Source organism: Labeo rohita, chromosome 23, assembly GCF_022985175.1.
Source record: "Labeo rohita strain BAU-BD-2019 chromosome 23, IGBB_LRoh.1.0, whole genome shotgun sequence".
Lineage (NCBI taxonomy): Eukaryota > Metazoa > Chordata > Actinopteri > Cypriniformes > Cyprinidae > Labeo > Labeo rohita.
The window spans coordinates 11,872,010-11,888,806 of NC_066891.1; the positions used below are offsets into that span (position 1 = coordinate 11,872,010).

The 16,797-nt window shown below is 34.0% G+C and overlaps 1 protein-coding gene across 1 annotated transcript; it reads left to right on the forward strand.

Annotated features, from left to right (window-relative positions):
* Positions 1 to 1,134: 1,134 nt before the first annotated feature.
* On the forward strand, positions 1,135 to 16,173 carry tmem201 (transmembrane protein 201). The gene is made up of 11 exons (XM_051096044.1): positions 1,135 to 1,340; positions 2,451 to 2,571; positions 3,683 to 3,871; positions 4,153 to 4,332; positions 4,810 to 5,162; positions 5,975 to 6,178; positions 8,959 to 9,185; positions 14,048 to 14,110; positions 14,230 to 14,511; positions 15,159 to 15,287; positions 15,380 to 16,173. The coding sequence occupies exons 1-11, from the start codon at positions 1,147 to 1,149 to the stop codon at positions 15,475 to 15,477; spliced, it is 2,040 nt and encodes a 679-aa protein (XP_050952001.1). The 5' UTR covers positions 1,135 to 1,146; the 3' UTR covers positions 15,478 to 16,173.
* Positions 16,174 to 16,797: the final 624 nt, after the last annotated feature.

Genomic DNA, 16,797 nt, shown 5'->3' on the forward strand with positions numbered 1-16,797 from the left:
AGAAGGCACTTACATCATTCCCAGAAGACAAAATAACTTAAATTTACCCTGATCTTCAAATTCCAAAAGTTTTCAATCCCCAGCTCTTAATGCATTGTGTTTCCTTATGACACATCAGTGAGTGTTTGAACCTTCTGTAATAGTTGCATATGAGTCCCTCAGTTGTCCTCAGTGTGAAAATATGGATCTTATAACTTACACAGTCATTGTTTGAAAGGGTTCAAATACACAAAAATGCTGAAGGCTTTTTCTGAAGAACAGTGGGCTGTTTAACAGTTCAGGACTAACAAGGGGCTCATGAACAACTATTACTAAACAAAAAAACAAAACATCATTTAGTAACAACACAATTTTAAGAATCAAATTCAGTCATTATTTTCTCTTGTGGACTATATGTAAATATCTTTTATGTGAAATATCCTATTCAGGTCAGTACTAAATATAAATAAAAATAACATGCATATTTGTAAGTCAGTAACATTCTGCAGATTCTGCAAGGTGTGTGTAATCTTTTGACCTTTTAAGCATGTTATCTTATGTTATGATTTAGCAAGATAAGAATCCACTGTTCGGAAAACAGGTTTTTAGCATGTCGTAATATCTTTGTAAAGCTTGTGAATGGCTGTTACTTACGTTGCCTCAAGAGGGCAGGTTTATACTTTATAAACCTTCACTTTCTTGATCAGGCAAGATTTTATTTATTGAATTCATGGCGTATAGTAGTAATTACAGGAAAGGTAAACAGAGCTAGAACAGATAAAGATAATTGTTTAATGTTAAAAATGCAATATATATATATATATATATATATATATATATATATATATATATATATATATATAAATACTAAATGTATTGTGCAACAGGTATGGAGTCTACAAAATAATATTATGCAAAAATATTTCATTTTTTATTTAGGAACAGATAACTTATGTTATTCCATCGATTCATTATATATTTAAATTTGACATTTTAATGTTTTACATATTTAAAATATTTGATTTAAACAATTAACACGTAATAATGTACATTATTATTATATATTATTATTATTATTATTATTAATTTTCCGTTGAGAAGTGCAACTTTTATTTTGACAGCTGTTTGACCGCTTTCATGACCTGGATATGACCATGTTGTAGATTGATGTGCGCTTCTGTCGCCGCATGCACTACTTCCAGCGTGTGGCTTCTTGCAAATAACACTACAGTCAATATCCCGTTTTTTACAATGGAGACCTTTAACCAAATACTGTTACAGTACCCGCCATTTGTAGTCGGAGGTGTCGGAGCAACAGCGATAGCTGCAGGAGGAGCGCTCATCTATAGAATTGCAACCAGGTATTGTTTCCCTGCCCATAAGATGTCGCTGGGCCTCGTATAACAGACGTGAATATCTAGCTAAGTCTACAAAATAGACTGCATTTTCGCGGTTTCCTCTATAGTTGTCGTGCACTGGCAGTAGTAGCATTTCATTTCGGCTGAAAAATACTCGTGCGGAATTATTGAACGGAGCGCGGGTTATACAAACAAGCCCGCGAGATTTAGTAAAATGGATAAGGCGAGTCTTATCTGTGGTATTTCAAAACACACCAAATTGACCGTTATATTAATATTTTCCACCGAAATTGTTATAAGTACGACAGTTGTTACATCTTTAAATCTCCGATTAATAAATGTAATAATTTCTTCAGTCCTTTCATGGATTTATTTCTTTTTTTTCTGACGGCAGTGGTGGTTAAGTTACTGATAACTTACCTATTCTGAGTAATTATGTTATTGTGAATGAAAACTATTAATTAACTTACTATTGTAAGAGCAACTTCTCTGGAAATGACTCATGTCTATCAAACTGAAAAATGATGCGTATAATGCTAGACTGAAAGCAATAGTGGAAGATCACCACTTATTTTGTTGGTGTTACATAAATGCTCTGCTCTAATAATAAATGAGTCAGTCATAGTTTTTCTAGTCCAAGGTATTAATTTACACCTTTTAATGGAGTACTGAGATATGTTGTAATTTCCTGGATTTTAATTCTTTCGAATTTCTGCCTAAAATGTTTCATGTCATCACTTGTCTTCATGTGGATGACATTATCATCCTTTGTAATATCTCAGGCTGAGTTTGTCAGTGTAATCACGCCCTTATCAGCTTGTAAATAGAAACTCTATTCGTGCTATTGTTTGGTCCCCAGACACTGATTGTGCTGTCTGGAAAAACTAAATCACAGTTTTACATTAGAGTCAATGCTCTGGCTTTACATTAGTGTCCATGGAATGTCTTGGAATGTCCTATGGAAGTTGATACAAACACATTTGGCTGCTGTAGTTCTAATTATTAGATTGCAAAACTATAGTTTGTCCACAGAACAGGCCTGTTGAACTTTTCTGTTGTTAATGCATGGTAGTTTGCAGCAGTTCACCTAAATCTGAGCCTTTTATTCGACAGGAAAAAACCAACTCATGTCAAAGTGAATTGTTGGTTCTGCAATCAGGACACAATTGTCCCCTATGGGAACAGAAACTGCTGGGATTGTCCATACTGTGAACAGTATAATGGCTTTCAGGAGGTATTGACTTTTTGTGTTTATAAAATTTGTTTGTTCTGTCTAAAGTTAAATGTTTTGAAAAGACAAAAAATGTACATTTTACATATATTTATTTATACACTGTCTTTCAAAGTTTGGGGATGGTAAGATTTTTAAAATGTTTTTGAAAGAAGTCTCTTATGCTGACCATGCCATGCCTTTATTTGATCAAAAAATATGGTAAAACAGTAATATATTTTTATGTGTTTTAAAGTGCAATTTGTTACTATGATGGCAAAGCTGAATTTTCATTATTTCAGAAATCACTCTGATGTATTATATTCTATTCTATTTTATTCTATTTATTCTATTATTATCAGTGTTAAAAAACAGTTGTGCAGCTTAATATTTTTTGGTAAACTAATACATTTTTTAAGATCTTTTGATACATTATAAATGTCTTTCGAATGACTTTGAATTTATATGTATACGTACATACGGACTATCAGTCAAACGTTTTTGAACAGGATGTTTTTAAATGTTTTTTTTTTGTTGTTTTTTTTAAAGTCTCTTCTGCTCACCAAGCTTGCATTTTTATGATCCAAAGTACGACACAAACAGTAACATTTTGAAATATTTTTACTGTTTAAAATAACTTTTCTTTTTGAATGTATTTAAAAATGTAATTTATTCTTGTGATTTCAAAGCTGAATTTTTTGCATCATTACTCTAGTCACACAATCCTTCAGAAATCATTCTAATATTCTGATTTCATCATGTGACACTGAAGACTGGAGTAACGATGCTGAAAATGTAGATGTGATCACAGGAATAAATTGTATTTTAAAATATATTCAAATAGAAAGCAGTTATTATAAATAGTAACAATATTTCAAAATTATGCTGTACTTTGGGTCAAATAAATGCAGGTTTGGTGAGCAGAAGAGTCTTAAAAACAGTAAAAATCTTACTGTTCAAAAACTTTTGACTGGTAGTGTATATAACGTAATAACTATAATGTAATATTTGTTTTATTGATTATTTATATTAAAAAATAACAAAAAATAATAATAATTTCATATATATATGCTATAAATGTACATTAAGTCTGTGTCAAGCAACTTTTTGTTGTATGCTTGTTTTTGATCTGTAGAACGGGGACTACAACAAACCTATTCCTGCTCAGTACATGGAGCATCTCAACCATGGTGTTTCAGCCGGTGTCCCGGAGTCACCAAAGACTTTGCAGTGGGTCAACTGTCAAATGCTTCTGTGCAAGAAGTGCAACAACAACCAAACGCTGAAGATTAAGCAGCTGGCCTCATTCATTCCCAGGGATGATGTAAGTTTATAATTCACCCATTTAATCTCTTAATATCAAGATGACCAAGGTCTAAATCTCATGTCTGAACTCAATTAGTTTTTATGCTTTTTATGCAGTTTTGAGGCAAAAATGCCTTGTATTACTTGTAGGCATCTAAACCTTTCTATACCTGAAAGTTGTATTTATTTTAAATTATTTTTATGTGCATTTATTTTTAAAATGTGAAAAGCATCCGCACAAAAATAAGTTGCATGCATGCATTTGCTAATTTTATTGCAATATGTTCACCCTGATGGCAGGAAAACTATGATGAGGAGATTGAGGTGTATAAGCACCACCTTGAACAGACCTACAAGTTGTGCCGGCCATGCCAGACGGCGGTGGAGTACTACATCAAACACCAGAATCGACAGCTGCGGGCTCTGCTCTTCAACCACCAGCTCAGACGCAGTCGGGATGCTGATAAAGCCTTTATTAAGGTGGTTATCTCTATATATTTATGCAGTTTCAAATCAAGCCACAAGACATGACATGAAAAATATGGAAGAGTCCTCTTGTATAGCAACCTGAAGTGTATATTCTAGAATACTAAGAGCTTGATTAGGCGCCAAGGTCTTGACATGGAAAAATTGCACCGAGTTTAGATGTTGCCAAGATAAAACTGCAGTTTTACAGCAACCTAGGTATCGTCTGTAACATGTATCAAGTATGATTAATGACCAGTCTGTTACTAGTGCTTTCTTAAACTGCAGATAAATGTGTGGAATTGATTGCCAGAGATAAAGAAAAACCTGTTCTCTCTTGTTTCCTTTTGTGTCCTGAGTATTTTATTGTGCAGCTTCTGTTGATTTCAAGTTTAGATTTTAGTCAAGCTTGGCATGCAAGTTTCAAATGCTATTCCCATATCAAGTGATCTTTCATTTTTTTTTTTTTTTTTTTTAATCTTTTTTCTACAGAACACCTACTCGCTCACCACACCAGCCTGGTTGATCTTGCTCCGAGTCCTTGCGTTTCTCGCCTGTGCCTTTCTGGTAGCTGTGGCTTTGTCTGGATATGGAGATGTGGCCGCCTCTGTCACGCAGACCTTAACCGGAGGAGTCACGCCACCTAAACGCCCCCGCCAAAATGACAGTGAAAGCAAGGCTGAGGAGAGCAACATGATGTGGGATGATCTGGTGGGTCTTCTGCCGGAAAAGGCTGTGGAGAACGCTCGACTCGTCTGGCAGTCTGGAAGTGATCATCAGATGGCTGTGGCCTCCGTTGGTCTCCTAACTTGCATTACAGGTGTCTTAATGGCAGGACCTGTCAGGTGATCAAATTAAGATATATGTAATTTATTTTATATATGTAATTTATTTCATTTCTTCAGTGTCTCATGATCCTTCATAAATCATTCTAATATGCTGATTTGCTGTGCAAGAAACATTTTTTTAAATTATTATTATAAATATTTAAAACAGTTGAGTACATTTTTTTTTGTAGGATTTTTTGATGAATAGAAAAATCCAAAGATAAGCATTTATCTGAAATAAAAAACATTTTTAACATTTAAAAAACAAAATTATGCACTACATCATTAAAAAGCCTTGGAGTGGGGGGAGAAATTATAAAAATTAATACTTTTATTTTGCAAGGATGCTTTAAATTGAGCGGAAGTGATGATAAAGACATTTATCATGTTACAAAATGTTTCTGTTTCAGATAAATGCTGTTCTTCTATTCATCAAAGAAACCTGAAAAAAATTCTGCTTAGCTGTTTTCAACATTAATAATAATAAATGTTTTTTGAGCAGCAAATCACAATATTATAATGATTTCTGAAGGATTGTGACTGGAGTGATGATGCTAAAAATTCAGCTTTGAAATCACAAGAATAAAATACATTTTAAAATATATTCAAATAGAAAACTGTTATTGTAAAAAATAAAAAATATTTCAAAATTGTACTTTGTATTCAAATAAATGCAGGCTTGGTGAGCAGACGGTACTTCTTTAAAAGACATAAAAAATTGTACTGTTCAAAAGCTTTTGACTGGTATAGAATGTGAAATGGATAAATATATTTATAATTACTATATAAAAATGCATAATTGAATATATATACATTTATTTTCTTTCAAGGTTGAGGAGGATTGACGCTGTGGCCTCTGTGCTTTGGCTCCTGGTGATATGTTTTTACCTGGCAGAGTGTTACCTCAAGACGGACATCCCTGATTGGTTGGAAACGGTCAAGTTGGGCATCACTTCTGTGTGTTGTCTGGTGGGATTCGCTGCCGCTGTGGCAACACACAAATCCACGAGTCAGAGAAGAGCCAGAGGTCGCAGGTCAGAATCTGAGCAGTGACACTAAGCTAAGATATTTTATGGGATCTGTAAGCGAGGACACTGTTGGGACATGTAGAATCAAGGGTTTGGATTTTTTTTTTTTTTTTTTTTTTTTTTTTTGTCAGATTGGGAAAATTTTTCTCCCAACTGTCTTCAATTTACACTAACTAACTCATGCACTCATTATAAACCTCCATGGCCAAGAAACTGGCTAAATAGGCCGTGCTGATATATAAAAAATAGTCTGCGCTCAAAGTACTAGAAAAGTACTATAATTTCGTAGTATAGTGCTTGACATTACCACCGTGTGCATAATTTGATAAGGCAGAACATCAGGTTTAGTCATTTTATGTTTAAGTATGTATAGGTTTGAGGTACCTGGTAAAGATACAGACTAGTTCATGAGTGAATTATTTTTTTTACGCATCTTGTGGTGTGTAATGATGTTTTTGCATTGAAATAGAAAATGCATTGTTCACCAAGAAATTGCAATGGTGCTTAGGGATTTGAGGATTTTTTCCGTCTGATCCATTGCGTCATTTACTTCAGATTTAAAATTTACAAAACGTGCAGCTTAAACTACCTAAAGCTATAACCATTATGTCAAAAGTAAAAAATCCGGTATTATGCCAGTACTGCTCCAATCTCATAGTTGCAATCTTATAACAAATGTGATATTATCAGTATTTAGTTATTAACATACAAATATGTTAGACTTGTGTTATATTTTTATCTCAAGTACTCAGCATTGAGTTTTGAGGTTAAGTTACATCTAAACACATTTGAGAGAGTCTCAAAATATTTGTGCCTCTCTTTGTGTCGATTTTTAATAAACTTGAATTTCAAGTCCTTTTTCACTGATTTGTAATCGTTGCATCAGTACAGAATTTATGCAATATTTTTTTTTAAGACTTTGCATAGCACTATGCATATTATATTTACTATACTGTAAAGTGTTATAAGTGCACTACATTGTATTACATGTCATTTAGTTTAAAAACTACTAACCACACTAAAGCTCTATAACATGTAGCCATCTCTTTCAAGTGTCTGTAAGAAAAAGACACATTTTCAAAACTTCTACAAAGTTTTGTAGGGATTGTATTGATAACTAAACGTATTGTAATCGCATCTTGCATACTGTATTTTGGCTGTGGTCTAGAAACGTGTGACATTGTGACAGTACGACTGTAGATTGTATGTTTTTGTAGGTTTGCATCACTGTATTTCCCAAGTTACTGTACGCATGTGGCATATGCTGTGACGTTTGTTTTTTGCTGTGATTGAAGTACTTACTAATGTGACTTAGACACTTACTGTCTGCCACTTTTCTGTTATTTAAATCAATTATGTTCATTGCCATTAGATGTGTATCAGCTTATGCAGATCTCATGGTACCTGTCCATCTCCGACGAGCTTTAATATTTATAATTTTGTATTACCAAAAGGTAAAATGTCCCCAATGTAAAGCTTTTTTATGATGACTTGTGGCACATTTTACTTATTTGCGTATTTGACTGTAGACATCAGTATCGTTGAATATTCAGAAAATTTGTATCCTCATTATAATAGTTTTGCTTGCCAAAGGCTGATGGTTGGTAAATAATAATAATGGTGTGTATTTAGACTTGACATTCATGTAAGTATCTCAAAATGATGTATAACATTTATTTAGCGCAGCATTGTGTTTTTGAGGGTATACTTGATCCTTTGAGTATTTCACTAGATACATTTAGATTGTCTGGAAGTATGATGCCTCCCAAATTTCATATGATTCAAATGTGAGTAAATAAGTGAAGCTGAATTTAGCACTGAGGTAGGACCTGTCAAGGTGAAATCACAGATCTGTGCATGTTGTATCAGAAGGCGCATGGTTATGTCAGATTGATTGGAAGGATGGTAATTGATCCTAAAGAATATTGCCTATTTTAATATTGGTTTGTGTCTTGTCAAATCCAGTTACTTACTAAGTTAAAACTTTGATTTGGACCAGCTTAGGTGGTCTCTGACCACTACAAGTTTAAAAATCCGTTAGGAGCTTTTTGATACTTCATTGCTCACAAGTTGGAAGTAGCTGTCTAATTTTAAGAAACCTCCAACTGAAATAATCGGTTTGTCGCATTGCTGTGCTTTTTCTGGTATGTCATTAACACCTGATCAGTGGTTTCTGGTGATTTTGACATGGAATGATCCCAAGATATAATGTGAAATAAACAAATGCATTGTTGAATAGTGTAAAACCATTTCCGTCCAGAAACTTAAACTTGTGTTTTGAGTACAGCAGCATGTTGGAGCTGTATTATACTTGGGTTGTATTGCATCTTTTTATACTTGTATTATTTAACCGTATTATTATGAAAGTGAAATAAAACGCTGATAAAAATGCGAACTGTGTGTTTGCCATTTATTTATTTAGATTTAGATTACAGATTATTTGAGATGGAAGCTTTTTGTGCTTTTATAAATTAGAGAAACGTAACCCAGAAATTAGTATGACTTGTTAAATGTCTGTACAAGTGGATATGGACTGAAAAGTTGCTAATTTAAAATTTCATACATTTACACATATGCTATCTTAAATTGCTTGTATTTATCTGCACTGCAATCTACTTTATCTTTAGTTCATTCCAATGAAGAGCCATAATCAGATGTACCATTTCAACATGCTTTATTTATTTTCTGTATCTTCATGCTTTTGAATTCTGTGGAAGTTGACTACTTTAAGAGATATTTGCTCTATAGAACTCAGCAGTGGACCGATTCTCTTCTGTTTGTTGCAGGTATCTGTCTGGCAGCTCTCCCGGGCCGTACTACAGTAATCACTGTCCCTCACTGTCTGCACCTGTGTCTGGAACCTCTACCTTCATCCCAACACCTCCGCCCAACCTATCACAGCTGCTCATCCGCCAGCAAAGTCACAGAACGCGCAAAGCCTCGCCCTCCTCGCTGCCTGGGCGGCTCAACAGGGCCCTCTCTCTGGGAACTATCCCCTCCCTCGCACGAGCAGGTAAAATATTAGATGCACACTGTCACCTAAACTTATTGTAATTTTATAAGAAGTTCATTGTTTTTCGCTGTCTGTATGTGTATTTGAATTATATAAATATGTTATGATAAAAAATTTATTGAACAAAAATACAGTAACAATGAATATTCTTATTAAAATTTAACTGTTTTCTTTTTAAAATGTTTTATTCCTGTGAGGTAAAGCTGAATTTTTTAGCAGCCATTACTCCAGTCTTCAGTGTCATGTGATCCTTCAGAAATCATTCTAATATGCTAATTTGGTGCTGAAGAAACATTTCTTCTTATTATTATCAGTGTTAAAACCAATTTTTTCAGCTGAATGTTCAAAACATGTAAAATTTTGGGGCAAGATATGGAAAAAGTTTTACTCACCAATGAGAAATAAAATTGTATCATGGTTTCCACAAAAATATTGAGCAGTTTTCAGCTCTGAAAATAACTATTATTAATAATTGAACACCAATAATAATTAATAATAACTGAGCACCAAATCAGCTTATTACTATACTTTCTTATGACGATACTACACTGAAGTAAATGTTACTGAAAATTCAGCTTTGCCATTACAGAAATAATTACATTTTAAAATATATTACAATAGAACTGTAATTTTACAACATTTTACAACATTACTGTTTTTACCTTATCTTTTAACAAAATAATGCAACTTTTTAAACATGCATATAGCCTGCTGATATAAATATTAAATATTATTTTAAATAAAACTAATTATAACTAAATATATATTGCAATAAAAATTCATGTGCTGTGCAACAAAATGATTATAATAGTCGTATAATGTAGAACAGCCTTCATTTATCATGGATTCCACAAAAATTGAGCAATTTTCAACATAATAACTATTATTAATAATTAAACACCAATAATAATAATAACTGAGCATCAAATCAGCACATTAGTATAATTTCCAAAGATGACACTGAAGACTGAAGTAATGGTTACTAATAATTTTAGTGTTGCCATCACAGGAATAATTACATTTTAAAATAATAAAACTGTAGTTTTACAATATTTTACATCATTACTGTTTTTACTGTATCTTTTAAAAAATAAATGCATTTTTTTAACCATGCATAGCTTGCTGATATAAATATTAAAAAAAAAATTAAATAAACTAATTATAATTAAATAAATATTGCATATTATATTATATTATATTATATTATATGCTAATTATAGCTAAACAAACATTGCAATAAAAATTAACAGGCTGTGCATTGAAATGGGCTCTCTGTATAATAGTTGTAATAGTCATAAAATGTACAAAAGCCTTCACTTTGTTTGTAAAGTTAAAAGCTGTGCAGCTATAGTGAGAATAATTAATTGTAATAGTCATATAATGTAGAAAAGCCTTCACTTATCATGGTTTCAACAAAAACATAGAGCAATTTTCAACATTGATAATAACTTTTGTTAATAATTGAACACCAATCATAATTATTAATAACTGAGCACCAAATCAGCATATTAGTATGATTTCTAAAGCCGACACTGAAGACTGAAGTAATAGTTACTAATAAATTCATCTTGGCCATCACAGAAATAATTATAGTTTAAAATATATTAAATATATTAAAAGTGTAATTTTTACAATATTTTAAAATAAGTAATATAAAATAAATGTGCATTTTTTTTAATCCATACATATTGATAAATACATGCTGATATAAATATTAAAAATTGCCTTAAATAAAACAAATTGTAATTAAATGTCAATAAAAATGAATGGGCTTTCTGCAAAATAGTTGTAGTACTATAATGTAGAAAAGCCTTTACTTTGTGAAGTTGTGAGATGTGCTACTACAGTGAGAGGCCCCAGGTGCTGTTTTGTGGAACCAATGCAAAAGTGCATGATGGGAAGGATGTGGGTCACTGACTGACTGAATGCATGGTACATGGAACTCGGCTCACTCTTCACCCCAGACGGAGCCGCACCTAGCAGGGGAATTTTGCCAACTGCCAAAGAAAACTGCGGAGTGTGATTGAGAAATAGTCTGTTCTGTATCTCTGGCTACCGGCATGCTACAGGGGTTTTCCCACCGCTGATGAGTTTCACGTTACAGGAAGTGACAAATATACATTGTTTTATTAACAGCAGGTCTGTTTTATCTTGTTATGCCATTACGTTTAGAAAAGAGTAAACCTATACATGAAACCTGCCATTATTTACTCACCGTCATACTGTTTCAAATCTGAATGACGTTATTTTGACGTTATTGACCGCAAGCTATCAAGCTTCAAAAATTGAGTTGTGTGAAGAACATTATTCACTAAAAATGTCCATTAGCTCTTGTATTAAATATGATGAAGATATATCAGTGTATGGAAAAGATATTTCAAAATTCACATTTTGTAAAACAAAATGAGTAAATTGAATTTGATTCCTGCTTATGCTTTAAAAAAAATGGTTTACTTAATTGAGCCACAGTTTTGAGCTACCAATATATTGTTTATACTATATATCAAAGGGGATTGCAGGGGCAACAGCTTGGATCGCCATAGCTTTTAACTTTGACCTGTCAGTAAACGGGACTTTGTGATACACACAGGCTTTTAAAGCCTGGGATCAGGGTGATTTCGGGAGTGGTGTTTAAATGACTGTTGTGAGACGGTAGAAGAATCATGGTTCGTTTCATGTGTGGATCTTCAGACGAGACCAGATGAGATGGCAAACGTCAGCCTCCTGTAATCAGATGCAGTGGCTCGGCAGGTGTGATAAAAAGGGCCAGAGCTTGATCTTTACGCTCTTGATTTAATCGCACACACTTGTCTGAGAAATCTCAGTGCTTGATTTGTTTTCCACCTCATTGCATTATACGGAGATGGGTATGTAATTGTGATGTTTAACAGCTAATAAGTTTTATTTTTATGAAATATCACTAAGAGTCCAGTGAGATCTTTCGCAGCTCGTTTTTACAGAAGCATTAGAGTATCACTCATCTCCCCGTCACACTTCTACAGGAGGTCTTGAAAAGGCTTTTGTGTGAGCGGGGCCGGTACCTGCTCCATCATGTACCTCCATCCATCTGCTCTATAATGTTCAGTAATGGTGCTGCTCTTCTACGGCTGCAGCTGTGTTGGCTCCACATATGGAGACATTCCTGGAATGACAGTATGAGAGTGTTAAATGTCTCTACTTTGCAGTTGGATGGCTTGTGTTGTATGATAAAAATTGCTAGGAATTTCTGTCAGTCTTTTGTGGGATAGGTACCTTTCACTTTTTTAAAAAGCAGCCATGGAAATGTTACAAATAAGAAAATGTGGGGTTGGTATTATTATTTTAATTTACGATGCTTTTTAAAGTGACAGTAAAGACATTTATAATGTTGCAAAACATTAGTTTCGAGTAAGTCGCATTTGCCACTGAAAACTACTGTGTGCGACTATGAAAAAATATTTAGGAGCACCAGTGCGACTGACCCGATCAGCATATTTGTGTTTGCGCTGAGGGGAGCTTCAAAGGTTTCTGTGTTTTTGCAAAATTAAGTAATGTATTACAGACATATCTCACGAATTCCTTTCAAAGTATAGATAGAGTGTAAATAAGACATTCATTCATTGGAACTTTGTGAGATTGCGATGAACTAAGATGAGTGACAGCTTTTAATGACTTTTAAGGGAGTTTGTAAATGAGATATTGATTTAATACAACAGTTCAGTAAACAAGAAGTTAATATTAAGTAACTAACATTGTCTGATTACAACACTATTGCCTCATTTTGCTCTATTTCATCATCAAAATTAGGTTGAAACGAGTCATAACTGAGCCGCTGCACAACTCCGTTCAAACACAGCCGTGTTTTGTTTATGAATAAACTTGTTTTTTATCTAGTGAGTCAATGATTCAATTTCCCATTCATGAAGACAGTCACTTGCTTTATTCCTGAATGAATCAGACATTCGAACAAATCCAATGAATGAATGATTCAGTAATTAGATCAGTTACTTCCCAGCACCTACTGGTAGTTTTAGTTTCATTATTAAAGCATCTTTCCAGTTATTTAAATCATTTAATATTTCTGTATTCAAAATTTTATATTTAAAACATTAATCTCAGCATAAATTTATAAATTTGATTGCACTTATGCCACCTCTGAGCCTCATCAAACATGAAAATACACCTACAAGCCACTTTTGTGTTCTTCTGTGCCACCTCTGTAGTACAAATTAATTTTGTTAATACTGATTTCATTTGATTGGTAACATACCAAAAAAGCTTATAAAATAGAAAAGACATAAAATGTGACATACTTTTAGTAAAGTTAGAAAAATGCCATTACAAAGATAAAAACAAAATTCCCCTGTAAATCACTTTGAGTCAAATATCACCTCGTAATGCAAAGGCTAATTTTTGATCAGATTTTTAAATTGATTAGAAGGTGCTCCTGAAATTTGGGTGTTTTTTAGTTAGATGTAAAAGTGAACATAAGAGTCTTCATTTTCTCCCGACATCAGAGCCATTGAGGACGCAGTGGATTCGTTTTGCTTTTGATGGTAATGCACCATCGAGTACACACACAAAAAAAAAACAATTAAAGAGAGGGTGGAGTCAGCAGTCGCTCATTATCATTTAAAGAGCCATGCACCGGCTGCAACTGTCTGATGTACCATTTGTACATTTCTGAGTGATCATGTGACATTGAAGACTGGAATAATGGCTCCACAGCAGGAAAAAATGACATTTAAAAACTTATCAAAATTGAAAACAGTTATTTGAAACTGTAATAATAACATGATCACTTTTACTTTATTTTTGATTAAACAAAAGATTTTAAAAATAACTATCCAAACAATTGTGCTTATTTGTTCTTTTACTTGTAGATTCAGGTTTCCTGTTTAGTGGGAGTAGACCATCTTCACAGTGTAAAGACTCTCCACCTTCAGGTAACTCAGAGGAAGTGAAGGAATTGTTGTATACATCTTTATGAACTTAAACCAGATACTTATCTCTCACATCACCATTTGATAAAACAGCGTAATTAATTTCTTTAATTTTTCAATAGATTACTACTCTCTAAAATCAGGAAGCCGACCCTCCTCTCCTGGACCGTCTCCAACCCCTTCCGTGGCAGGATCCGTCACTTCCACCTCCAGCTCCGCCAGGCAACGTCGGCCACTCATCAGCCCGGCCAGACTCAACATCAGTGGTCAAAAGCTGCGGCTTTTCTCCTCTCCTCTGGAGCCTTTGAGTGTGGCCTCACCACTTCCCTTTCTTTCAGAGCCAAGCCACGTGCACAGCGGAGGATTCTTGCCTGATGTTCCCCACTTCCACTCACAGAATCATGGTATAGTAGGCTTTTTAATTTTCTGTTAAAGGGATAGTTCACCCAAAAATGAAAATTCTGTCATTGATTACTCACCCTCATGTCGTTCCAAACCTGTAAGACCTTTGTTCATCTTTGGAACACAAAATAAGATATTTTTGATGAAATGTGTAAGCTTTCTGACCCCAAAAAGTAAAAGTACAGTTAAACCACTGATGTCACATGGAGTGTTTTAGGGATGTCCTTACTACTTTTCTAGGCCTTGAACATGGTAGTTGCGCTGCTGTCTATGCAGCATCAGAAAGCTCTCGGATTTCATCAAAAATATCTTAATGTGTGTTCTGAAGATGAAAGAAGGTCTTACAGGTTTGAAACAACATGAGAATGAGTAATGACAGAATTTTCATTTTGGGTTGAACTATCTTTTTAAGAATTTGAGCTGATTGACAGCATAGAGTGCCCCCAACATTTTATCAAAATTTCCTATTTAAGAATTCAAATGCTTTTTTATGGCCGACAGGCTATTGCTAGTTTTGAGGAACAGTACTGAAGAACAACAACTGAAGAAATCTCAGTTTAACATATAAGGGCGAACCTTGTTTATATGTTCTGTTTTTAAAATTTTAACTGTTAATATTGACATAGATATGATTTTGTTTGGGTTTCAGGTTCAGTGATCGATGAGGGCAGTGTGTTTGAGCATGTAGAGAAGCGAATGGGCAGCTCCTCTACATCTTCAAACTGCCATGTAGACACAACCACAGGAAATGGAACCGACAACAAACCTGGATGGAAGGGTACGAATAGGACGTTTGTTAAAGTTGCAGCATTTAAACTAACTGGGTTACTCTGTTCAGCATAATTATTTGTTGTTTGTGTCTTTTCACAGGTTTTTTGGGCTTGACGCTTTGGCCTGGTCTGCTCTTCGCCAGCCTGACCATTAACTTAACCTTCATCGGTGTCTATCTATACTACAATTGGAGATGAGAATACAGATCAGACCTCAGGAGTTGAAGGTCAAAGTGGGATGTACACTGGTCTTTGTCACCTGTGTGCTGGAAATACGTGGATTGCATTTCCCTTAGGTGACGACTACAACTTCATTCTTGCTGCTCAATAAAATGGAGAATAAATGAATTCTCAAATAAATGAGAAGACCGAATTCTCTCAACTTGAGCTCTGTTAAATACAGCTGAGATTTCGCAAAGTATGATGTGAGCTTTGTAAAACATGTTTTGGTGCATGTTCAGTCATTTCTTTGTGTTTTTAAACACTGGATGTGTTTCAGAATGAATGATTGTGCTGTTTAGTTTAACAGAATTATGTCTGTTGGGCATGTAATGCATCTTTATAAAAAATTAGTTTGACGACTTTGCCATAATGCTGTACATTGAAGTGTTTCTGTTTATCCTACTTCCTCAAAGAATAATTCCATGTCATGTCATTATCGTAATGATGTGATATTACAAGGTGCAATATGTTTGTGTTGATCTAATTTTGTCAACAATGTGAGCCTGAAAGATTTGGTTTAGCAAATGTCTGTTACTTTGTCCACTGAGCCTCTGTCTCCATTTTATGATTCGACTCATAATGTCAAGGGAAACAGAATAACATGCATATTTTGTACATAAGATAAAGGTGTTTCAATTACCAGATTGAAATAAATCTCTCTTGTAATAGTTACACTGGTTTTGGTGTCTTCTGTATTTTTAAGTAAACGCTGCTAGAGATTTTTTGGAGCATGTATTTGTAAAGTCAGTTGTTTTGTTAAGGGTTTTCCTTGATCTTACTGATAAGTAAAATTTGTGTTGCAGTTCCCATATCATCATGCACATGAACCATTCCCTTATTCTTGCATGTTGCCCTTTTGAATTTTAGTATTAAAGAATGATTCAATAATTTTCAAAAAATATACAAGGGAAACTGAAAGTATTATAAAAGGTTTTCCAGAGTGCCAGAGTTTATCTTTCTCCATCACTGGCTGAGTGTAGACAGTCTGTCTCCTGAAAGAATGATAACAATCTGAATTCTCTCAGTATAGGACGTTATAGAGTGGGTGGTTATTTGAGAGATTATTAGGTTGTCAATGTCCATTGTCCACCTTCCAGAAAAGTAAAGAACAGAATGCAAAATCAATTTAATTACAAGCTGTTAATGTGTTTTGCAAATGGAGGTTTACCATTCAGAAGTTAAGTGGATAAGAAGGATTTCTGATCTATTTCAACTTATAGCATAGTGAGTGTGATGACTTTAATGGAGGTAACTGAAGATCTGAGGCACTGTAGTTCGCAATGTATTTGTCAATGC